General features: G+C 43.3%; 1 protein-coding gene across 1 annotated transcript in view; it reads left to right on the top strand.

The window, feature by feature from the left end:
* The window catches only part of ELOA (elongin A), a 71,135-nt gene extending 45,768 nt beyond the window's left edge, over window positions 1-25,367 (top strand). Inside the window, exons 8-11 of the mRNA XM_077296150.1 lie at window positions 5,271-5,451; window positions 15,497-15,608; window positions 15,705-15,856; window positions 24,121-25,367. Coding sequence (XP_077152265.1) covers window positions 5,271-5,451; window positions 15,497-15,608; window positions 15,705-15,856; window positions 24,121-24,182 — 507 coding nt within the window. The 3' untranslated portion in view covers window positions 24,183-25,367. The remainder of the gene's footprint in view (window positions 1-5,270; window positions 5,452-15,496; window positions 15,609-15,704; window positions 15,857-24,120) is intronic.
* The last annotated feature ends 931 nt before the right edge of the window (window positions 25,368-26,298 follow it).

The raw sequence follows: 26,298 nt of genomic DNA, 5'->3' as shown, positions 1-26,298 counted from the left end.
AGGTCGCCTTCCTCATTGCCATTACATCCATCAGGAGGGTCTCCGAGTTGGCAGCCCTGTCATGTCGTTCCCCTTTCCTGATTCTTCATCAGGATAAGGTCGTTCTTCGACCGGTTCCCGAATTCCTTCCCAAGGTGGTCTCGGCTTTCCACATCAATGAAGACATTGTCCTTCCATCATTTTGCCCTTCTCCGGCTCATCCTTTGGAGAAGTCCCTTCACAAGCTTGACATGGTCAGGGCCATTCGGGTCTATCTTTCTAGAACCGCTCCTTTCCGTCAATCCGATTCTCTCCTTGTTGTTTCTGAGGGTCGTCGGAAGGGCTTTCAAGCGTCTAAATCCACCATTTTGCGCTGGATTCGCTCGGCAATTTCAGAATCGTACCGTGTTCATGAGGCACGTCCTCCTCCAGGGGTGCGAGCTTACTCCACCAGAGCTGTCGGAGCTTCTTGGGCTGTTCGCCACCAGGCCTCCGCCTTACAAGTTTGCAAGGCCGCAACCTGGTCGTCTTTGCACACGTTTACGAGGTTCTATCGGGTTCATACCCAAGCCTCGTCCGATGCAGGTCTTGGTAGGAAGGTACTGCAGGCGGCGGTCGCACACCGGCCGACCTGAGACCTTTTCTCATTTCCTTTCTACCCACCCTTTTCCGGGACTGCTTTTGGACGTCCCATGGTTGTCCTGTGTCCCCCAATGAAGCGATAAAGAAAGAGGGATTTTTGGTACTTACCGTAAAATCTCTTTCTTGGAGCCTTCATTGGGGGACACAGCACCCTCCCTACTGGTTTGTTCTGGTACCGTGTTTGGGGCCTGGAGACCCTAGTTGAGTTGGTACTTTTACTGTTATGAGTTCTGTCGCTTCTCTTACTGCTTTTTGCACTAACTGAGGTGCTTGGTGCCTGTCGGTGGGTGTATACTGCCGGGGAGGAGCTACGCCTTTTTCCTTTTTTGCATAGTGTCAGCCTCCTAGCAGCAGCAGCATACACCCATGGTTGTCCTGTGTCCCCCAATGAAGGCTCCAAGAAAGAGATTTTACGGTAAGTACCAAAAATCCCTCTTTTTCATTTTTGATTTCTCTTCTCAGTTGCGGAGATATTAGCTTGTTAAATTTAGATTATAGTTTGCGATAATTCCATAAGGGCATAATTACAGATTTTTCACTGGGAGTGTGTGCTACTTCCAATGTATGAGGTTGACCAATCATAAGCACACAAAAACAGACATTGAAACAAAGATCACACACCTATAATAGCTTAGAGAAGCTTCTCAGTGTGAGACATGTAATGACAGTCTGCTCTCCTCGCTGATCTCAGTGCAGAGCTGTGTGTGATTAAATTTAGTTTTCAGCTCAGAGCAGCCAGTGTGGGGGAAGGTGGACTCAGCAAAGCTGAGTGTGATTACCTTCAGCTTTTATCTCACAGCAGTCCATGTGGTGGGAGGAGCATTACAACCTAGCTGAGCTTTGTCTCATGGCAAACACTTCTGCAGCTCTTCTCTCACAGTCCTGTATCATCCTCCCCCACATTGATTGCTGTGAGAGGAAAGCTGAAGGTGTAATCACGCTCATGTCTTCTGTATTCCCAGAACTTTGTAATCACTTTGCAGTGAGAGCAGACTGTCATTACATGAAAATCAAGAAGAACAGCGTCCAATCCAGGTGAAAAAACAAAAATACCTCTTTATTTTGCCATAATGCGACATTTCGACCAATTGTAGGTCACAAAAATACCTCTTTATTTTGCCATAATGCGACGTTTCGACCAATTGTAGGTCACAAAAATACTTCTTTATTTTGCCATAATGCAACGTTTCTACCAATTGTAGTTCTTTTTCAAAAAAGACCTACAATTGGTAGAAACATCGTATTATGGTAAAATAAAGAGGTATTTTTGTTTTTTCACCCGGATTGGATGCTGTTCTTCTTGATTTTCTGGTATACATTTTTCCTATTGGGTCCCATGGATTTTGAACGTGCATCCTGATATCTGAAGTGCTGTCGGCTGTTGCTATTGTATTTTGTGAACTGTAATTACATGTCTCACAATGAGTAACCTGTCTTAATCTATTTTAGGGGGCGTGTTCTTTTCTCCCCTATATGTTGATGCCTGCTTATGATTGGTAGACCTCATAAAGAGGAAGAAGTGACTATCTGTCACGCTCCACCAGGGAGCCAGACAGCGCATGGTGAGATGGATGGAAAGGGGAGCACTGCCTCTAGGGAAAAATTAGAGGGACAACCCCTGAAACTTGCCTTGCCATCCCTGAGCTTCCTGACTTCCCTAGACGGATTCTTTCCCCGTGCAGCAGTTTTTGTCCTATCCCTGTCTTGCCCTAAGCACGGCCCTGACTAGTGCATGGGGCAGCAGGTACGCCAGTCCTGCTCTTTAGATACAAAGGGAAACAGACAAGGGTAAAAGAAAATGGCAATCACTCTAAGCACAACCAAACTATGGATTTGTATATAAAGGGAAAGGAAGGGAGAGGCAAACCAAAAGGGAGATAAGGAAAAGGAAGACACCAGACAAACTTCCAAATAGCAAACTCCGGAGACATCTCCTAAACGACTTCTCTTTCCACGGCTCACAGCTCCAAACCATTTCCAAGATATAGCAAGCTATCACTGGCAATTACCCAAGCTAAGAGGTGAGTACTTATACCAGAGGTGAATGAAGAAATCAGAACAGCTGAGATAACTCAGGACATAAATCTTTAGGAGACAAGAAGGAGGAGTGTTTAACCCTTGCAACAACGAACAAGAGAAATCTGCATAGCTAACTGTAAAGCAAAGCAGATCCAACCAGTGCAGGCATGTGTGTAGCCAATCGCTGCGATCTTCTGACCCATGAAATAGAGGAAACCACTCTGTCGCGGTATCCCAGTGACAATATCTCCACAACGGAGAAAATAAATTAAAAAATAAAAGCTATATTTTACTGTGCTGTGCAACCACTATTAAATGATGTGGCCAGTTTAACATGCTCAAACTGGTGAAAGGTCCTGTTCTAATGAAGCTCAGGCTGAACATATGAATAGCAAATCATTGTTACATAGAAATTAATGTTTTTGTGTGATTCTTTAGAATTTTTGCTGTTTTCCTTTAAAAAAAATGGCAGAAAAAAGACTCAGTGTGAACATACCCTTGAGCTTTATTGTGGAGTGAAGGCTATGGTTCCAATAAAATACATCTGAGAAAAAAAAATCCGTGACAGATAGGTTTTGCTTGGCATTCTAAAAAGCGATGCATGTCCTTCTGCTTTGATTTTTCTTTCCCAACACATGTGGGCTTTGTTTGGTAAACCCATTCACGTACGTTATATCGAACTTGCACATTTTTAATATAGAACCCATACCAAAAAATCTGCTGCTAATTCTTATGAGAATATAGCTAAACTGGTGCTGTGATGGAAAATACTGGACAATTATAGTATCCATTTGCCAGTTTTGCAACATGTACAAGACCAAAAGTCAAGTGGGACAGTGTATACACATTGATTTAGAATAGTCAAATCAACATACAGTTAGGTCCATATATATTTGGACAGAGACAACATTATTCTAATTTTGGTTATAGACATTACCACAATACATTTTAAACAAAACGATTCAGATGCAGTTGAAGTTCAGACTTTCAGCTTTCATTTGAGGGTATCCACATTAAAATTGGATGAAGGGTTTAGGAGTTTCAGCTCCTTAATATGTGCCACCCTGTTTTTAAAGGGACCAAAAGTAATTGGACAGATTAAATAATTGTAAATAAAATGTTCATTTCTAGTACTTGGTTGAAAATCCTTTGTTGGCAATGACTGCCTGAAGTCTTGAACTCATGGACATCACCAGACGCTGTGTTTCCTCCTTTTTGATGCTCTGCCAGGCCTTCACTGCAGTGGTTTTCAGTTGCTGTTTGTTTATGGGCCTTTCTGTCTGAAGTTTAGTCTTTAACAAGTGAAATGCATGCTCAATTGGGTTGAGATCAGGTGACTGACTTGGCCATTCAAGAATATTCCACTTCTTTGCTTTAATAAACTCCTGGGTTGCTTTGGCTTCATGTTTTGGGTCATTATCTGTAGGATGAAACGACGACCAACCAGTTTGGCTGCATTTGGCTGGATCTGAGCACACAGTATGGCTCTGAATACCTCAGAATTCATTCGGCTGCTTCTGTCCTGTGTCACATCATCAATAAACACTAGTGACCCAGTGCCACTGGCAGCCATGCATGCCCAAGCCATCACATTGCCTCTGCAGTGTTTTACAGATGATGTGGTATGCTTTGGATCATGAGCTGTACCATGCCTTCGCCATACTTTTCTCTTTCCATCATTCTGGTAGAGGTTGATCTTGGTTTCATCTGTCCAAAGAATGTTCTTCCAGAACTGTGCTGGCTTTTTTAGATGTTTTTTAGCAAAGTCCAGTATAGCCTTTTTATTCTTGATGCTCATGAGTGGCTTGCACCGTGCAGTGAACCCTCTGTATTTACTTTCATGCAGTCTTCTCTTTATGGTAGATTTGGATATTGATACGCCGACCTCCTGGAGAGTGCTGTTCACTTGGTTGGCTGTTGTGAAGGGGTTTCTCTTCACCATGGAGATTATTCTGCGATCATCCACCGCTGTTGTCTTCCGTGGGCACCCAGGTCTTTTTGCATTGATGAGTTCACCAGTGCTTTCTTTCTTTCTCAGGATGTACCAAACTGTAGATTTTGCCACTCCTAATATTGTAGCAATTTTTCAGATGGGTTTTTTTCTGTTTTCGCAGCTTAAGGATGGCTTGTTTCACCTGCATGGAGAGCTCCTTTGACCGCATGTTTACTTCACAGCAAAACCTTCCAAATGCAAGCACCACACCTCAAATCAACTCCAGGCCTTTTATCTGCTTAATTCAGAATGACATAATGAAGGGATTGCCCACACCTGTCCATGAAATAGCCTTGGAGTCAATTGTCCAATTACTTTTGGTCCCTTTAAAAACAGAGTGGCACATGTTAAGGAGCGGAAGCTCCTAAACCCTTCATCCAATTTTAATGTGGATACCCTCAAATGAAAGCTGAAAGTCTGCACTTCAACTGCATCTGAATTGTTTTGTTTCAAATTCATTGTGGTAATGTCTATAACCAAAATTAGAAAAATGTTGTCTCTGTCCAAATATATATGGACCTAACTGTACATACATCTGTGGTACCTTTTGGGAGAATAAGAAAAATAATGGGTAGAAGGCTCCTGTTGTTTTACCGATCTCAACATTTCAGTAAGCACAATTTCATTATTAATTCAGGTACTGATTGAGGACACAGATCAACTCTGGAGAAATCACTGTCAAAGAGATTTCAAAAAAGAGGTTCCAGATGAGTATGAGAGCTGGAGAGAATTATATCTCCGTCTCCACGAAGCTCGAGAGCACAGGCTGGTCATGCTAACTCAGAATATCCGCTCTTCACATGCAAACAAGCCTAAAGGTAAGATTTATAAAGAATCAATATACAGCTAGGGTATATACAGTGAGAGAAGGTCACGGTAAAACTACTGGAGGGGAGATACGTGTTACTGAGGATGTTGGCCTTAGTGATATGAACCTGGAAAAATGCTCCAGCACACTATGTGCTGAGAGCGGTTAATCGGCCATGTTAAGGGTTCGGTTTTTGAGTACAGCTGAAGAGTGGGTAGGAGACTATGCACCATATCTCCATCCCAGGGTCTGGTCCAGAAAGTAAATGTGGAGCCTTTGGACTCATTCAGTGTTTGTGTCTGGAGATGGGATCTCCAGAGCTGTGCTCATGTTAAAGAGAACTAAACCTTTTTTTTTTCCTGAGCGGGAAAACCCCACTGCCACACAGACTGTACTGTATGCTATTTTGTTGGGTGAAGGCATCCATAAGCCAGCAAGCAGTGTCAGACAGCATGGAGGACCTGATTAAACACGTGATGCAAGCCCGGCAACAGTTGGCACAACAGGAAACAAGTAAGCTGCTTATGCAACAGATCCAGCAACAGCAGCAACAAGTCCAGTACCAACAACAGCAGATTTAATTGCTCACAGAGGCGGCTTGTGGCACGGCGGCAGCTCCGACTCCAAGGTCAGCTAATCAGTTTTCCATCTGAAAGGCGGTAAGGCGAACCCTAGAGGAAATGCCCCCTGGTGAAGAAGTAGAGGCTTTTTTGACCGGTTTTGAAAGGGTCGCAGAGAGGGAGAAACTCACGCTAGAGCAATGACAGGAAGTGCTGGTGCCATACTTAACGGAGGAGCCCCAGAAAGCCTACTATGACTTAGCCTTACAAGATGCTAAAGAATATGTTAAACTGAAAAGTGAAATTTTGGCGAGCTTGGGGATGAAAATGATTGTCAGAGCACAATGGCTCCACCACTGGACGTATCAGTGTGACAACCCCCCTCACTCCCAAATGTTTGATCTGCTGCACCTCATCCTAAAATTGTTGCATTCAGAGTCCTCTACCCCTGTGCATATGGTAGAGCCAGCGGTGATGGACCGGTTTGTACACTCCCTTCCGAGGCCAATGTGGACTTGGGTTGCCCAGGGTAATCCCCAAAACACTGGTGACCCATTTGGACTTGTTGAAAGGTATCAGTGGGTCAAGGGTTCCTTGGGGAGACAACCCACTCCATACTGGGGGTCCCAACAGGGAGTGGAGGCCCAAAAGGGAGTAGGGAATCCAAGGTCCAAAGGGGCGTGGGAAGTAATGTCGAAGGTCCCAGCTGGCGATATTAAATGCTGAAAATGTCACAGTCCAGGCCATATAGTCATCTGGTGCCCCCTGACCTCTAAGCGAATGGACTATAGCCTGGGACACCGCTGTTCATACTATGCGTATCCAGCCTGCAGTGTCAACTGTCCCCCAGTGAGAGGCCACATGCTTTTTCCCATAAAGGTGAATGGTTGGCAAATGATTGGACTGCTAGGCTCAGGTAGTTTGGTCACCCTCTTGAGGGTCACACTTCCTCTCCAGCTGATCCCTGGGAAAAAGGTTTGCGTCCGCTGAATTCACTTGCTAAAAACTATCCAGTGGCCAGAGTGGACATTGAAACAGCCCAAGGTTCAGAGTCCCATGTGGTCAGCATGGTCCAAAACTTTTTTAACCCGATTATCATAAGCCGGGACTTTTATTTGTTTTGGGACTTGAGGGGGAAAGGGCTTGGTTGCTTGGATAAGAAATGTGTCGCCCGTAAAGAAATATCACCACACCCTCACGGGTTTCTTTTCTGTGTCCCTGTGAGGGATAAGGAGGATGTGTCCCCTGAAGCCGACATTCCAGAGTTAGTGTTGACAAGCAACAATTTTAGAGACTTAACGCTAAAGGAGGCGTTCAATAATGTCATAATTAAAAACGGCATAGCGTAGAAGCTGGGAGCTGACACCAGGTTTCCCTATTTTATGTTGAGTAGATATTATTATACCAGGTTGCTAAGGTGAGGGAGGAGACAGTGGAACAATTGTTGATACCGGAACCCTATAGCTGAGGGACCTGACCCATTCACATGTCTTGGGTGGCCTTCTGGGGGTGGACAAAACTCAAGAATGGGTCATGCAGAGGTTCTATTGGCCCAAATGTAAACAGGAAATCTTAAAGTATTGCAGGTCTTGTCCCACGTGCAAGATAACCGCCCCACCTCTCACTTTCGTAGTCCCCCGTGCCATTATCCATCATAGAAGTGCTGTTTGAACAAATTGCCCTGGACTTGGTCGGTCCTGTAGTTAAATCTCCTTTGGGCATTAATATATATTGGTCATCCTAGACTATGCGACGCGGTACCCTGAGAAACTCCTCTGTGAAAAGTATACCCCTGGGGACCTCATACTAATTCCCATATCCCAAAGTGCCAAGGGGAGGACAGCCTTCTCTACACCTGACGTTTGCTTCCAACTCATCAGAATGCCTCTTTGACTGCAGGGAGCACCAGCCACCTTTCAGAGGGCCATGGACTGGATCCTAGCCCCTCATAAGAAATATACTGCAGATTACCTGGACTATATTGTGATTTTCAGCCCAGATTGGGGAAATCATCTTTAGAAGATCCAGATGGTACTGGATGCGCTGAGGAAGGTGAAGTTTACCGTAAACTCAAATAAATGCACCATGGGGAAGGACGAGGCAAAATACTTAGGCTATATCATCAGGAGGGGTAAAATAAAGCCGCAAGTGAACAAAATAGAGGTAATTCAAAATTGCCGTAACCAGTCCCCAAGAAACAGGTTATGGTGTTTCTGGGAATTGTGAGATACTATAGTCGGTTTATTCCGAATTTCGCCATGATAGCTGCACCCCTGACTGAACTTCTTAAGGGCATAAAGACGGCGATGGCCAAGTGGTCTTCTGAAGTGGAGACTGTTTTCCAAGAGTTGAAGCTTGCTGTGTGTAAACCGCCGGTCTTGGTCACACCTGACTTCAATAAGGAATTCGTGGTCCAGACAGACGCTTCCGAGGTCGGGTTGGGAGCCATGTTGTCCCAGGAAATAAATGGTGAGGAACATCCAATCCTACATCTGTGAAAATAACTATTCTATCATGGAAAAAGAAAGCTTGGCCTTCAAATGGGCAATTGACACTCTGAGGTACTACCTGCTAGGCCGAAAGTTTAGGCTAGTATCAGACAATGCACCACCGAGATGGATGAGGGAAAGGAAAGAATTCCGGGTGACTAGGTGGTTTATAGCGCTCCAGGAATTCAGCCTTCATGTGGAGCACAGGCCCAGGAAACTGTCAAGACTTCCATGTTTATTTACTGGAGGTGCCAAAACCCCAACTTTTGGCAGAGGCGGGGTAGGGGGAATATGTGAAAAGGTCACAGGTAAAATACTGAAGGGGAGATATGTGTCACTACGTGGTAAGAGGGGTTAATCAGCCATATTAATGGCTGGGTTTTTGTGGACAGCTGAAGAGTGGGTGGGATGTTGATCACCATATCTCCACCCTAGTGTGTGATCCAGAAGGTAAATGTGGAGCCTTTGGACTCATTCAGTGTCCGGTGAGATCTCCAGTCCTGTGCCCGTGTTAAAGAAAACGGAACCTTGTTTTTGTTCCCTGAGCTGGCGGATTCCTGCAGCCACACAGAGTGTACGGTATGCCATTTTGTTTTTCCCATTATACCAGAAGGACTGTTTACCAGAAGGGTTTGTTTACCTGATTTTGCACTGGTTTAAGCAGTTCATGTTAATCAACCAGTTGAAATCTTAAACGGAAATTGTTCGTGTGCCTACCTGTTTGAGCAGTGGAGTGAACTGATCTACCACAACGGCTTCAGTCATGTGGCCATATATTTATACAACAAAATTCCCTCTAGTAGCGGGGAAAATAAAGGCATAGACAAGAAATAAAATAGAGATACTTTATTAATTATTGTACAATAAAAACCATGAAAACAAACAAGGAAAATCTCAATAAAAACAAACAGACACAAGGCAAAAACCAATATGTAATTTAACCATTTGTGAATGTAAATGGTATGTGTTGTAGATACTACGGAATGTACATCAGCAGATATATAGTATAGACTAATGAACTAAATAATGAGTATTCAACATCACCCCAGGGGCATGCCTGAAAGAGTGTGTATGCTGCAATGATGAGAACGTGCTTAAAGCAAGCAATACTACGTGGGCAGTTATAATGAAAATTGCTAAATATATAAATATGTATACAAGGTAAGTAACCAAATGCAAAAGTGCTAATAGCCCATAGCTGAATTACAAACTAATAGGCAAAAAGGTACTCTACCTATAAGTATCTATAAGCATTCAATATATAGCAGCTACCATCATGTATCCATGAATACCCAAACACTGAAACAACACCTATCCCAAAAGGTTAATGCACAAATGGACTAAATGAACTTACATGAGAGTTGTGAGGAATGTGGTATGCCTGTGCTGTAACCCCGACAGCACTGTTTCGCCAATCAGGCTTCTTCCATAAGGGGGCAAGTGTGCTATGTGTGAGGAGGTGCTCATTATAAATGGCAAAAAATTAGCCTCAAGGATGTAAACAGCTGATGTTGTGTAGCTGCGTGCCGGATGTTATACGGCGCATGCGCCGGCTTTTGGACGCTCGTGCGAAAACAGTGGCTTACAGACCTCCGCTGCCTGGCCCGCAAGCGTGGAACGCTCGCGTCACCTAATGGGCGGGGCTGTAAGTCACCGAGCGGCCAAATCCAGGGCATGCGCACTAATCCTCGCCCGCAGTTTGTAAGAGCAAATATCGCTGATGGAGTGGAACGCAGCTAATGGGGGGCGTGGTAAAACCTAACAACATCCGGTAGACGGGACAAATCAAGGGCATATGGACTAATCCACGCCCGCTATTTGTAAGAGAAAATAACGCTGATAGAATGGAACACAGCTAATAGGGGGCGTGATGAAAGCTAACAACACCCAATGGGCGAGACAAATCAAGGGCATATGCAATAATCCACGTCCACTGTTTATAAGAAAAAATATCGCTGATAGAGTGGAACGCAGCTAGTGAGGGGCGTGGTGAAGACTAACAACACCCAATGGGCGGGACAAGAAAGGCACTAAGCAGCCGATTACTTAGCCTGCATGCCACTACAGACAAATAACTAATCAGAACGAATGAAACATAACTAATGGGAGGCATAATTAGAGCCGATTATAAAAATAGCACAAAAGAAATATGCATAGGTTACAAAATGATGTCACAATAAACAAGGTTACATTAGATCATGCCCAATAGCAATACGCGATATCGATAATTAGGCTATACCATATTGTAACCCTAACATGCAAAATTTGCATAAACCCTAAATAACAATATGTTCTAACTAATATATCTAAACTCTATAATAATATTAATGCCAAACAAATGAGCAACAATCTTGTAATATTTATCAAAATGGACAGTAAATAATTTATACTAAACTCTATATTACATAATATGTACTTATATTAAACACCTAAAATATGCAATATAAATGGCAAGGTGAGTTTTGATTGGAGATGCTCAGCATAACTGTAAAGTTCATTTCCGTTAAATGCTATCCAAACTCAACCTTAGGATGAAATAGGATCCAATTATAGTACACAATCCTAGAACCAATATGAACAAAACAATAATTAGAAATCTAAAAACACACTAAAAAACACACATTTTAAAAAAAGGCTACACAGGATTATTGCACAAAAAGCCGAGGTTATGCGTAACAATAAAATTGGAAATTAGAAAAGCGGCTATAAATATATAATTAGGTATCATAAAAATGAACTAAAGCCTATTGTCTCATTTAGCCCTTGTGGAGCAAGTGTACCCAACTGGTATATCCACCTGCTCTCTTTACGTGCCAACACCCTACCCAAGTTACCCCCTCTGTCATTAAGGATGACCTGATCAATGGCTTGTATCTTCAGGCCAATAGGGTTAGAATTATGATACAGCCTAAAATGTTTAGGTAGGGTTTTAAGCTACCGGATGTTGTTAGGTTTTACCACGCCCCCCATTGGCTGCGTTCCACTCCATCAGCGATATTTGCTCTTACAAACTGCGGGCGAGGATTAGTGCGCATGCCCTGGATTTGGCCGCTCGGTGACTTACAGCCCCGCCCATTAGGTGACGCGAGCGTTCCACGCTTGCGGGCCAGGCAGCGGAGGTCTGTAAGCCACTGTTTTCGCACGAGCGTCCAAAAGCCGGCGCATGCGCCGTATAACATCCGGCACGCAGCTACACAACATCAGCTGTTTACAACCTTGAGGCTAATTTTTTGCCATTTATAATGAGCACCTCCGCACACATAGCACACTTGCCCCCTTATGGAAGAAGCCTGATTGGCGAAACAGTGCTGTCGGGGTTACAGCACAGGCATACCACATTCCTCACAACTCTCATGTAAGTTCATTTAGTCCATTTGTGCATTAACCTTTTGGGATAGGTGTTGTTTCAGTGTTTGGGTATTCATGGATACATGATGGTAGCTGCTATATATTGAATGCTTATAGATACTTATAGGTAGAGTACCTTTTTGCCTATTAGTTTGTAATTCAGCTATGGGCTATTAGCACTTTTGCATTTGGTTACTTACCTTGTATACATATTTATATATTTAGCAATTTTCATTATAACTGCCCACGTAGTATTGCTTGCTTTAAGCACGTTCTCATCATTGCAGCATACACACTCTTTCAGGCATGCCCCTGGGGTGATGTTGAATACTCATTATTTAGTTCATTAGTCTATACTATATATCTGCTGATGTACATTCCGTAGTATCTACAACACATACCATTTACATTCACAAATGGTTAAATTACATATTGGTTTTTGCCTTGTGTCTGTTTGTTTTTATTGAGATTTTCCTTGTTTGTTTTCATGGTTTTTATTGTACAATAATTAATAAAGTATCTCTATTTTATTTCTTGTCTATGCCTTTATTTTCCCCGCTACTAGAGGGAATTTTGTTGTATAAATATTTGTTTAAGGTATTGAATACATTTGGGACTTTGTTACTTATTTATGTGGCCATATATGTATAGAAGAAAATATTTCAGCTCACCCACTGGAAATCAAATCTCTGAATCCGAGCTCGGAGATAGCGACACTGCCAGGACGCTGAAGACTTGAAGACACTGAGGACTAAGAACACAGAGGTTGTTCGAAACGCGTTCAGTGGTTTATGGCTGTTCCTTAATGTTTTGCCGGTCATCTGTAAGCACATGTTCAATTTTTAAAATGTTCAAATAAAGAATTTTTGCTATTTTATATCCTGGAGCCGGATTTCTCCATTTTTTCTTCATGTGGCCATATATACCCTGTGAAAACTGTATGCCCTTGTGCAAAAGGCAGGAATCAGGTCTGTCACAGGAAATCAGGTAATCCTGGACCAAGCAACGGTTCATGCACCCTTCTGTTTATACACGTAATCGGCAGCAAATATCCAGGGTCATTGGCTGCTGTAATGACTCCATTTACATTTCACTTCCGCTTCTGTAGAAATGTTAAAATAATTTATACCATAAGGTGATTCATGGAAACCAATCAAAAAGGCAAAAATGCTCTCTTTTGTCATTTCACCCGCTCCCAAAAAAATGAAATAAAAAAAAACACCATATAACCCTATTGTTTGAAAAAAAGACAAAAAAACTAAAGCACTGTGCTTCTTTTAATCTCCTTAACCATACTGACCTGAAGAACAAAGGTAACATGTAGTTTTACCGCAAAGTGCTGTTTGTTTTTTTTTGCGGGGGTTGGTTTTGTGTTTTACTTCTACCTCTCTTAGGCCGGGATCACACATGCGAGAAATACGGCGGAGTCTCGCATGGTAATACCCGGCATTGCCGCCTTCTCTCTGGAGCGGAGCGTGCGGCTCCATGTATTGCTATGCGGCCGCACTCTCCGCTCCTGAGTGACGGCGGCAATGCCGGGTATTACCATGCGAGACTCCGCCGTATTTCTCGCATGTGTGATCCCGGCCTTAGAGCCTTTTCCCATTTCTCATTATATATGGTAAAATGAATCATATCGTTCAAAACTTCAACTCACTCCGTAACAAAATCCCTAAAACAGCTACGTCAACAGAAAAAAATAAAAAAGTTATCTCTCTTGGAATGTGAGGAGAAAAAAATAAATAAGGCTGGGTGCACACGATCCAGAACTAGCAGCTGACTTCTATTGAAATCAGGTGAATCCGCATGTGTTCACTGAGCCGTGCGGATTCACAGCGTTCAATACATTCTATTGGTGAAATTTCTCTTGTGGAGACTTGCGTCTCCGCAAGAAAAAATTAACATGCTGCGGTCTGGAGAGACGCGCTGCATGTCAGTCTCCGCGGATGAGCCACGGGTGTCTGTGGACGCATAGTGGGCATGGGATTTTTTGAAATCCCATCCACTATGCTGTAACAGCTGGCCGTTGCGGGTTCGATGCTGCATAAGTACACAGCGTCCAACCCGCAGTGATTACTAATCGTCTGCACATACCCCAATAGCTGTGTCTTCACTGGGATGTGATATCTGTATTGAAAAATAAAATAGACAATAGTGTTTTTTGGATTGCTACGTTCTTTATTTTTTAAACACAGTTTACTCTAGGTATGATTCTGCAACACCGCAGAAGAAATGCTAGCACAGGCTTCCACTTTCCAGGAAACTGTTCAGTTATGCACTGAAGATGGCACGTTCTCTGAGTTTTTCTAGCAAGATGGTGCACCACCACAGTATGGCTACTTTCACACTAGCATCGTGCACTGCACGTCGCAATGCGTCGTTGTGGAGAAAAAAACGCATCCTGCAAAGTTGCCCCCAGGATGCGTTTTTTCCCCATAGACTTTTATTAGCGACGCATTGCGATGCAGTGCCACACGTCGCAACCGTCGTGCGACGGTTGCGTCGTGTTTTGGCGGACCGCCACCACAAAAAAAGTTACATGTAACTTTTTTGTGCGTCAAGACCGCCATTTTTGACCGCGCATGCGCGGCCGAAATTCCGCCCCCTCCTCCCCGGACCTTGCAATGGGGCAGCGGAAGCGTCGTAAGACTGCTTTCGCTGCCCACGTCGGGCATTTTTTTCACAGTATGCGTCGGTATGTCGGGCCGACGCAGCGCGACGGCCCCGTACCGACGCTAGTGTGAAAGCAGCCTATGGGTGTCGGGTCCCAGCATTCCTACAGTTTCATGGACAACTTGAAAATAACCCTTTAAGCTAAATTTGTGGAAAGGTGAGGGTGGACACATCTATAAATATGCCCCAGAGTAACCGCTTGCAGGAAAATGAGAAGATTGTGACATCCCTCAGCAAAATCATCTGTACAGCTCTCATCTTAAAGGGATTATTATTATTATTATTATTATTATTATTAATTTTTTTAGCGCCATTTATTCCATGGCGCTTTACATGTGAAAAAAGGGGCATACATAGACAAGTACAATCAACCCTTTAAAAAAAACCTTTAACGTAGCTGTAAAGACTGCAGCATATTCTTAGTAAATGGTACAATATTTACTTGTAAGGATTGGTGTGAGATATATGACTAATCTACAAATCTTTGTTAATACAGTCTTGTTTGCATAGCTCGGGACAATATTGGTAATGAGTAGTGATGAGCGAGTGTACTCATTGCTCGGGTGGTCTCCGAGCATTTGTTAGTGTTCGGAGATTTAGTTTTCATCCCGGCAGCTGAATGATTTACAGCTATTAGCCAGCATAAGTACATGTGGGGGTTGCCTGGTTGCTAGGGAGTCCCCACATGTAATCAAGCTGTCTAGTAGCCGCAAATCATCCAGCTGCGGCAAGGAAAACTAAATCTCCGAGCAGTCATAAATACTCGGAGACCACCCGAGCATGCTCGGGAAAACCCGAGCAACGAGTATACTCGCTCATCACTAGTAATGAGGACTTTATGGAGTCCAGGTCAGTCATCCAGTCTGCAAGTACTTTTATCTATTACCCCTCGTATTTCAATCAATTTTATGGCATTTATTGCAGTATAATTAGTATCTTCTCCTGTTTATTCTTTACATTTTTACATTTTATTATTTCTGGACAGTTCGACAAGCCAAGATGGCGTTTGTGAATACAGAAGTTAAACCCCCACGTGATGTACGTAGAAGACAAGAAAAGTTTGGAACAGGAGCAGCAGTTGTCAGTGAAAAAGCAAGGTAAAAAACAAAGGGCAGTTGGACATGTTTAATGTAATTTGTGCTTTAACTGTTTGCAGTGGAATTGCAGACACTGACATGTCTCTCTTATGGCAGGATTAAACCCTTCTTGCCAGTCACTAGCAGTTACAGCAGTGTGCCATCTGAGGAACCCCACTCATTTGACAGACCAAGTACTAGCAGTACAGTGTCCACACCAAGCAGTGTTGTCCAGTCCGGACATGATCCACGTAAACCACAAATGAAAAGTAAGTAATGGTACTACTGTACAGAGCATTCAATGCCATTCAGTCTGTGTGGTGTCAAGCAGAGTGGTGTACGTGTGTCAATAGGGTGGGCAGAGACTTGTTTCCCCTCTATGTATAAAATCTGCTCGTGGCTGGTCTTCCGTACAAAGGCGTATCTGTTATCGATACCACTTACGCCAACCATCTCTTTACTTTGCATGTACAATTGTAGCCATTCGTTTGTTAGAGTTTTAGGTTATTATTTGTTGTCCCTTTTGATTCAGAACATGAGTTACCCAAATGAACTGTGCTGTATGTACTTGTGCCTGCGGTATACTTCCACTGACCATCAGGCTTTGAAGCTTAGAGAAGTCAGTCTGTAAAGGCAGCAATACACATCAGACAGAAGTAGGACGGTGGTTGAATGAGCAATCGCCTGGTTATCTATCATCTATCTTTATGCTGGCATAGCCACGCTTTCTAGTCCACATCGGCCGCTTCAGTCATTCCAAAGGGCCATACATGTTCAGTGACACTGACCGAAGAACTGACAATCTTTCTAAGAATGTTATGGACTATTCTGCATATTTTTTTCCCCAGAATGTTGACTAGAAACCATAGGTCAAAAATTTAAGAAATAGAAAAGGCATCTTGTTAGGAGTATTCATTTAACGCATACGTCCTGGAACTTTTACAAACATAAGCATGATGTTAAATTTGTCTTAAATATACATGTAGATCAGAGACTCCTGCCTCTGAATATTTGCAGCTGTTTTGTTAGGCCTCTTTCACACTGGCGTCGTGCACTGCACTTCGCAATGCGTCGTTGTGGATAAAAAACGCATCCTGCAAAGTTGTCTGCAGGATGCATTTTTTCTCCATAGACTTTTATTTGCGACGCAGTGCCACACGTCGCAACTGTCGTGCGACGGTTGCGCCGTGTTCTGGCGCACCGCCGCCACAAAAAAACGTTACATGTAACGTTTTTTTGTGCGTCGGGACCGCCACTTTCGACCGCGCGTGCGCAGCCGAAACTCCGCCCCCTCCTCCCCGTACCTTACAATGGAGCAGCGGAAGTGTCTTAAGACTGCTTCCGCTGCCAACGTCGGGCATTTTCTTCACAGTATGCGTCGGTACGTCGGGCCGACGCAGCGTGACGGCCCCGTACCGACGCTAGTGTGAAAGTAGCCTTAGTTGCATTAAGCAATTTTAAATGGCCACGTTATATCGACAATCATGTGAACAGCCCGATAGGATGCACAGGTCTTGATATATGAATATATGAATGCTATATGGTAAACAGACATATTCATCATTATTACAAATAACATTGGTCAAAACTGAAATATCTTGATATTCCTCATTTTAAAAAGAAACTCATGCCCCCCCTCCCAAAGAAATAAAATAAAATAAACCTCCGCAGGTTTCTAAACAGGTAAAGAAATACAAATAGAACCAGCACCAGTAATGACATGGTCCCCCGCGGCGTCCTATCTACATCCTGAATGCAGGGTATACAAAATCTAACCACAATAGCCAATGTGGCTAGTGATGAGTGACCATTGCCAGCCATAATTAGGGGGGAAAAATCATGCCAGACTGCTTCACGTGATCCAACATATGTGTCAAAGTTAGATCTGTCCTACTGTTAGGGTATGTGTCCACGGTCAGTAGACGCTGCGTGTTTGACGCTGCAGCGTCAAACACGCAGCGTCCAGATGTTCCAGCATAGTGGAGGGGATTTTTTGAAATCCCGTGTCCACTATGCGTGGAAACCCGCACGCGGCGGCCCTGCGACTCCGGACATGCTGCGCGTCTTTTCAGATCGCAGCATGTCCGTGCTACCTGCGTCGCCGCTGCGTCGCCGCAAGTAATATCACAGGACCCTATGTCGAGGGGTGCGATGATCCCGGATGTGTACAGTACACATCCGGCATCATCGCGTCCCAGAAAGGGGGCAGGGCTTAGCGCCGAGCGGCTTCGCCGCTCCGGCGATACCGCCGGCCATCCTGATCATGGACACGCAGCCTTATTGTACTGATGGTTAACGAGGGCAACATAAATTCATCTCACCTAACAGCATAGATCACTAATGACAAACTTTTTAGAGACCAAGTGCCTAAATTGCAATCCAAAACCCACTTATTTATCGCAAAGTGCCAACGCGGCAGTTAAACCTGAATAATGAGGTTTTAGATTAGAAAAACAACACCTACATTAGTGTGCTATAGAGTATATACCAAAGAGCTTGTAAGCGCTGCACTCCAAGCCTAAGATACTAGCCACCGATTGCAGTGGAGATCTGTTCTTGAGGATGGAGACGATTTTTTATCAAAAGTAAAATTGCAAAGTTGTTTGTTTTTACAACCTCTTTGCAGTTTTATTCCTTTTCATGATGAGAATAACCCTTTAAGGCAAGAGATGTCAAACTCAAATACACAGGGGACCAAAGTAGCTGGCCAACTTTGATATTTGTTAAAAAAAAAAAAAGTCTGCAACTGAGGAAGTTTTTCCCTTATCAAATAAAACGATTAACTTTTGGAATTATAGTGGAATAATATACCGTATATACTCAAGTATAAGCCGAGAATTTCAGCCCATTTTTTTAGGCTGAAATTGCCCCTTTCGGCTTATACTCGAGTCATTTCCAGGGGTCGGCAGGGGAGGGGGAGCGGCAGCTGTCTAATAATACTCACCTGCTCCTGGCGCGGTCCCTGGTTCTCCGGGCGCTGACAGCTTCTTCCTGTATTGAGCGGTCACATGGTACCGCTCATTACAGTAATGAATATGCACCCGACTCCACTCCCATAGGGGTGGAGCCGCATATTCATTACTGTAATGAGCGGTACCATGTGACCGCTCAATACAGGAAGAAGCTGCTGGCGCCCGGAGAACCAGGGACCTGCAGAGACTGCGTCAGGAGCAGGTGAGTATAACGGGGGCATATTCAACTGTCCCCCATTCCACCGTCGGCGCCGCTCCGTCTTCCGCGTCATCTGCAGTGACGCTCAGGTCAGAGGGCGCGATGACGCAATTAGTGTGCGTGCCGCCCTCTGCCTGAACGTCAGTGCAGAGGAGGCGGAAGACACAGCGGCGCCGACGGTGGAACGGGAAAGGTGAGTATAGCAAGTGCCGGGGACCTGAGCGACGAGAGGTGAGTATGTGATTTTTTTATCGCAGCAACAGCATATGGGACAAATATCTATGGAGCATCTTATGGGGCCATGTGCAGCGTTATATGGGGCAAATATTTCTATGGAGCATCTTATGGGGCCGTGTGCAGCATTATATGGGGCAAATATCTCTATTGAGCATCTTATGGGGCCATGTGCAGCGTTATATGGGGCAAATATTTCTATGGAGCATCTTATGGGGCCATGTGCAGCGTTATATGGGGGCAAATATCTCTATGGAGCATCTTATGGGGCCATAATCAGCATTTGTGCAGCATTATATGGGGGCAAATATCTCTATGGAGCATCTTATGGGGCCATAAGCAGCATTTGTGCAGCATTGTATGGGGCAAATGTCTGTATGGAGCATCTTATGGGGCCATAATCAGCATTTGTGCAGCATTATATGGGGCAAATGTGTCTATGGAGCATCTTATGGGGCCATAATCAGCATTTGTGCAGCATTATATGGGGCAAATGTGTCTATAGAGCATCTTATGGGGCCATATTCAGCATTTGTGCAGCATTATATGGGGCAAATGTGTCTGGAGCGTCTTATGGGGCCATAATCAGCATTTGTGCAGCATTATATGGGGCAAATGTCTCTATGAAGCATCTTATGGGGTCATAATCAACATTTGTGCAGCATTATATGGGGCATATTTTAATATGGAGCATCTTATGGGGCCCATCATAAACTGTATGGAGCATTATATGGGGTGTATTTTGTATGGAGCATTATATGGGGCCCATCATGAACTGTTTGGAGCATTATATGGGGCTCCTCATTCAATATGGATATTCAAAAACACTTAAAGGGAACCTGTCACCCCCCTCAGGCGTTTGTAACTAAAAGAGCCACCTTGTGCAGCACAAATGCTGCATTCTGACAAGGTGACTCTTTTAGTTATGATGCCTGCACACGCTGAAATAATCATTTATAAAATGGGCCCCCTCTTACCCTGAATCCGCCAGGGAGGCGGGTCTTGCCTTCCTAATCAGACGCAGCACAGCCGTCACTCCGGGCCTGTGCGCGCCGGGCGCCGCCTCCTCTTGCTTCATTATCATCCCCGGCGCCTGCGCTGTAAGTACAAAGGGCAGTGCAACTGCGCACGCCCGAAAAAAAAACTTAATGCGCAGGCGCCGGGGACGATACTGAAGCAAGAGGAGGCGGCGCCCGGCGCGCACAGGCCCGGAGTGACGGCTGTGCTGCGTCTGATTAGGAAGGCAAGACCCGCCTCCCTGGCGGATTCAGGGTAAGAGGGGGCTCATTTTATAAGTGATTATTTCAGCGTGTGCAGGCATCATAACTAAAAGAGTCACCTTGTCAGAATGCAGCATTTGTGCTGCACAAGGTGGCTCTTTTAGTTACAAATGCCTGAGGGGGGTGACAGGTTTCCTTTAACCTACTGATGTCTCAATTAATTTTACTTTTATTGGTACCTATTTTTATTCTTGACATTTACCGGTAGCTGCATTTTCCACAATAGGCTTATATTCGAGTCATTACGTTTTCCCAGTTTTTTGTGGCAAAATTAGGGGTCTCTGCTTATACTCGGGTCGGCTTATACTCGAGTATTTACGGTAATATGTTATGTAACAGCAGTAAAAAGCATATGGCCCAATGGTTTAATTTACATATTTAATAACAAAGGATAAAAAAAAATATTGAATAAAACAAATGATAAAGTATGATGCAAACAAAAGTGCTCCCAAACACAGTGTGATACCCCCACAGTGAATTCCTCCACACAGTATGATGAACCTACTCTAACCCCCTCCCTCAATTCTCCCAACAAATAATGGAGACCCCATCACAGTATGATTCTCAACTGTAATCCTCACACAGCTCTCCATACGGTATAATGGGCTCAAAAAGTCCTCCATACAGTACAATGACTCCACATAGTCCTCCATACAGTATAATGGCTCCACATAGTCCTACATACAGTGTAAAGGGCTCTACATAGTGCTCCATATAGTATAATGGGCCCCACACAGTCCTGCAACATAGAGCTCCATATAGTATAATGGCCCTACATAGTGCTCCATACTATTACTATATAATGGCCCCACATGATGTTCCATACTGTATTATGGTCCCACATACTGCTCCTTACTGTATAATGGCCCCTCATACTGCTCCATAGTGTATAATGGTCCCACATACTGTTCTTACTGTGTAATGGCCCCTCATACTGCTCCATACTGTATAATGGCCCCACATAATGCTCCATAGTGTATAATGGCCCCTCATACTGCTCCATACTGTATAATGGCCCCACATACTGCTCCTTACTGTATAATGGCCCTACATAATCTGCCATACTGTATAATTGCCCCACATAATGCTCCATACTGTATAATGGCCCCAGAGGAGAGTGGCCGCGGCGCTACTGATTAGGGAGATGGCGAACGGGCCGAGGAGAGTCGTGGCGGTGGTAGTGCTGAGGAGGTGGCGCTCGTGCCCACCGGGAGGGCCCTGCGTGCAATAGGTTTGCCACCACTGGCCTAGATCCTTAGATCAGGTATAGAACAGACATTTCTAGGACATTTCATAACTTTCCCAAATTCTTATGAAAAACTCTACAGCACATCCTTCATTGTACTACTGTACCCAATCTAATATATAAAGCTGAATGTGTGTGTGTGTATGTATGTGTGCATGTCCGGGATCGGCATCTGCACCGTCGCAGCTACAGCCACAAAATTTTCACAGTCACACGTCTGGACCCCGAGAGCGTCATAGGCTATGTTGTGAGGCAAAATTTTAACCCCGCGCTTTCCAATTCACCAAACAATTTTGCCCCTATCTACATAATGGGGAAAAAGTGAAAGGAAAAGTGTTGGAGGCAAATTGACAGCTGCCAGATGTGAACAAGGGGGACTTAAAGAATGAGAGCGATGGCGCCAAAGAGTATATACCATAAAGTTGCTAAGGTGGGGCCCCGGCATGGGATACTCACCACACACGGGGATATGAACACACACACAAAATGCGCCACACACTACCAAGTGCGTGAACACATATACCACCCTTAGCACACATTTCACCACAGATACACCAACGTCACCACAGAAAAGTCGAAACACAAAAGTCACCGCTCAAAACTCGCCACGCGCAAAATTCGCCACATGCAAAACTAGGCTCACGCAAAACTAGCCACACGTGCAAAACTCACCTCATGGAAAACTCGCCACATGCAAAACTTGCACACGCGGAAAAATTGCCACATGCACAAAAGTTGCAACACATGCAAAAGTTGCCTCACACAAAACTTGCACATATTCAAAACGCACCACACATAAAACTCGCCACGCGCAATACTCGCCATGCGCAAAACTTGCTGCACACAACTTGCTACACTAACCTGTCACATGCAACTCGACACACAAAAAGTTGCTACAAGCATGTCGCCACACAAAACTCATCTCACAAAAGTCGCTACATGCATGTCGCCACACGCAACTCAACACACACAACTTGACTCTTGAAACTCACCCTAAATCACACACAAAGTCTGGTATTATCTTTCAAAAATAAAAATCTGATTAATAAGCAGACAAACTACAAGAGCAACATATGTACCATATAGGAAATACGGCAGCTGTCGGTCACATGACCTGTCTATTATGTGTATGTGTGAGCTAATATATACTGCCGGGGGGAGGGCTTCCTGTTGGCTGGGGATTTATCAGGCTGCCAATTTAGCTTACAAATACTGAGGTAAAAATACTGACCAAATAACTTGTGAACGAGGTCTAATACAGGAGGAGATGACATACAGGTACATACTATATACAGGGGAGATGACACACAGGTATATACTATATACAGGAGCAGATGACACACAGGTATATACTATATACAGGAGGAGATGACTTACAGGTATATATTATATACAGGAGGAGATGACATACAGGTATATACTATATATAGGAGATGACATACAGGTATACTATATACAGGAGGAGATGACACACGTATATACTATATACAGGAGGAGATGACATACAGGTATATACTATATAAAAGAGGAAATGACAGGTATATAGAGGAGGAGATGACATACAGCAGGAATATACTATATACAGGGGAGATGACATACAGGTATAAACTATATACAGGAGATGACATACAGGTATATAATATATATAGGAGGAGATGACATACAGGTATATACTATATACAGAAGAGATGACATACAGGTATATACTATATACAGGAGGAGATGACACATAGGTATATACAATATACAGGAGGAGATGACATACAGCTGGTATATACTATTTACAGGGGAGATGACATACAGGTATATACTATATACAGGTGAGATAGGTATATACTATATACAGGAGATGACATAGAGGTGTATACTATATATAAGGGAGATGACAAACATGTATATACTGAGGGGAAAATGAGAGTTGTGAGGTGAAAATGAGAGGTGTGAGGTGAAAATGAAAAGGTGTGAGTGCAAAATGAGAGGAGTGAGGGAAAATAGTGGAGTGATCGGAAAATGACAGATGTGAGGTCGAAATGACAATTGTTAGGGGGAATAAGAGGAGTGGGGGGGGAAAATGAGAGGTGTGAGGGAGAAAATGAGAAATGTGAGGGGGAAAATGAAAGATGTGAGGGGGGAAATGAGTGGTGTGATGGGAAAATAAGAGAAGTGAGGTGCTATAACTAACCACAGATATTTACTATGCCCAGGCAACGCCGGGCTCTTCAGCTAGTTTATAATATATATTTTAGGAGTTGGAGTTGGTCCATTTTATATCAACTCCGACTCCACCAAAATAGACACTGACTCCACAGCCGTGATTAACAGTGGTTCTCTTTTAACAAGGATGACGTCAATGGCTTCATTATATGTAAAAGTGCCTATTCTATAACGCAGGTGCGTCTGCTGTCCTCCAGATGGTGCTAGTGCTTGTGGGACTGTCATTCCATCAGTGCACGTGTTATGCAGACTTGTTTTTATGTCCCTAATTTATAGCAAGTTCTTATGGCCTTATTGTTCTATTCTATGTGTTGTCTACTTTCTATATTGCAGCTATCTTTTACATAAACATGCCTCACAAGACAATCCTTATGCTTATGTTTTTCAGAGGTCGCTCCCATGATGGCCAAAACAATAAAAGCTTTCAAGAACCGTTTTTCTCGGCGATAAAATAAGGAAGAGAATGGACTTCTTTTGTGATGAGGGGATTATTGCACTGGAAATCATTGATAAAATGGCAGAAAGGACCCACTAGTTCCTGAAACAGTGTTGCCCTTCACCTTACCGTTTCCTTTTGCCCAACATCCTAATACACTCATGTTTTAAATATATGTTTCTTTTATCTGTCAATCCCCTGGCTCTGCAGGATTCCCATTAATTTGTTGATTTATGTCCCTGGGGCCTTAGAGTCATGGTGTCATTTTACGTCACAAATATGGATCCTGACTGTTGGGGAATAATCAGTCTACCACACGAAGGTGCTCTCATAACCTAGCGGAGTCCTCATTTACAAATCAGTTTTTTACTGATTGAAGACAAATTACAGATAGGAAACTATTTTTGTGCAATTTCCTATGACCGAATTAGGTACATTGTTACATTTTTTTGGCAAAGTTGAAAGAAACCAAGAAAGGAATTTTGCAGTTCTCTGGATGCCTCATTTACTAATATGTACTTAGCAGTTCTGATTTGATGTTTTCCTGTTGCAGTGTCATGTAATATTTGTTGTGAATTATTTTGCAGAATTGTTCTGTGACATAAAAATTAGTGTCTCTGACCTCCACACACACACACGTTTCTTCATAACCGGAATATCTACATTTAATCTCAATATTCCAATGTGTTTGAAGCTGTAATCTGGACTCTCAAAATTCTTTTAGGGACACAGTTAATGTAATTTATTTTTGTTGAATTTTCCATCACTGTAGATGCAAATTTTTGGTCTGCATGGTATTTTCATACATTGCAGTCTCAGACAGTTCTGTATTTTTATTATTTAGGCTGCCAGGTAACCTAGTAGCCCAAATGAAAAAAAAAAAAAGTGATAATGTGGCAGCTGTCAGTATTTTTGACCATTGCAGATGCTGTTTCTACTCCTTAAGAATTAAATGGCAATGTCAGACACTTGCTCTTTAGTGTAGGTCATTTGTGAAATGAGTATATTGTGGATTTTGCAGATTACACTTTACCTGTAGCTACTGGGCAGGGGGATATAAACTTTAGGCCTTTATGTGAGTTTTTTGCTTTATGTAAATAAATTCCTTTTTGTGGTTTCAAGAAGATTAAACATTTTAACTTAGACTTATATATGCAAATGATTTTATCTGGCTCTTAATAAAATGTGAATAATGGTTATCTTGTGTGCCTTCTATGGTTGAAAGAATGGAGCGTGAAATTTATATTATTCCATAGTGGTCTATAATTTACATCGAATGTACTTGTCAGGTTCATGCTTTTAGCTTTTTGTCTCTGAAGTTGCAATATTATATTGTTCCGTGACAACAATTGTTTAAACTCTTGTAAATTAAAACACCACTCTATTTTTTATTTCACCCCCCAGAGTGGTATCACTAATGTCTGTTCCCTGATCCTAACACGATACTTACCAGCCACTGTCTTCTGTTCTTCCTGGCGCCGCTCTGGTCCCGCTCCACCATCTTATAACTGCAAGATCTGACTTACCAGAAGTCAGAGGTAACGGTCATTAGGTCACAATGTAAATCTAAGAGAGACTCGTTCCGGCTTTCATAGACTTACATTGAAGACTGACTTCTGGTCCGCCCAGCAATCAATGGAGTGATCTGGCAAGTCACAACCTTCATAAGGCCGACCTGAGCAGCACCGATAACAAAAGGAGACGGCGGCTGGTAAGTATTTTACTACAAGCGAGGGAATATACATAGGTGATACTATTCCGGGGGGTGAAATAAAAAAAAAAAACGGTATGGTGCTTTAACACTAGAAGTCTATGGAAAATTAGTAACTGGTTCCAAAGTTATTCAAATGTCAACCTGAAAGGAAAGCAAAACTAACAAATGAAGCAAAAAAGCTACTGGAAGTCGGTAAATTAGTCTCAATGTTTAGGACAGAAAAATATTTAGAATTGAGAGTCCTCAGTGGTTGTAACAAATTCCAAGCTTTCGAGACTACTCAGGTCTCTTCATCAGGCATAGACTATTAGAAATTCTGAAGACTCACATATTTATGCACAACACAGCACAGAAAAATGCCATAGATAAGACAGGTGACATGAAGCAGAATTACCATTATGTGAGTGATAAACAGT

This window comes from Ranitomeya variabilis, chromosome 3, assembly GCF_051348905.1.
Source record: "Ranitomeya variabilis isolate aRanVar5 chromosome 3, aRanVar5.hap1, whole genome shotgun sequence".
NCBI classification, from domain to species: Eukaryota; Metazoa; Chordata; class Amphibia; order Anura; family Dendrobatidae; genus Ranitomeya; species Ranitomeya variabilis.
This window is presented reverse-complemented; position numbering and strand designations above follow the sequence as displayed.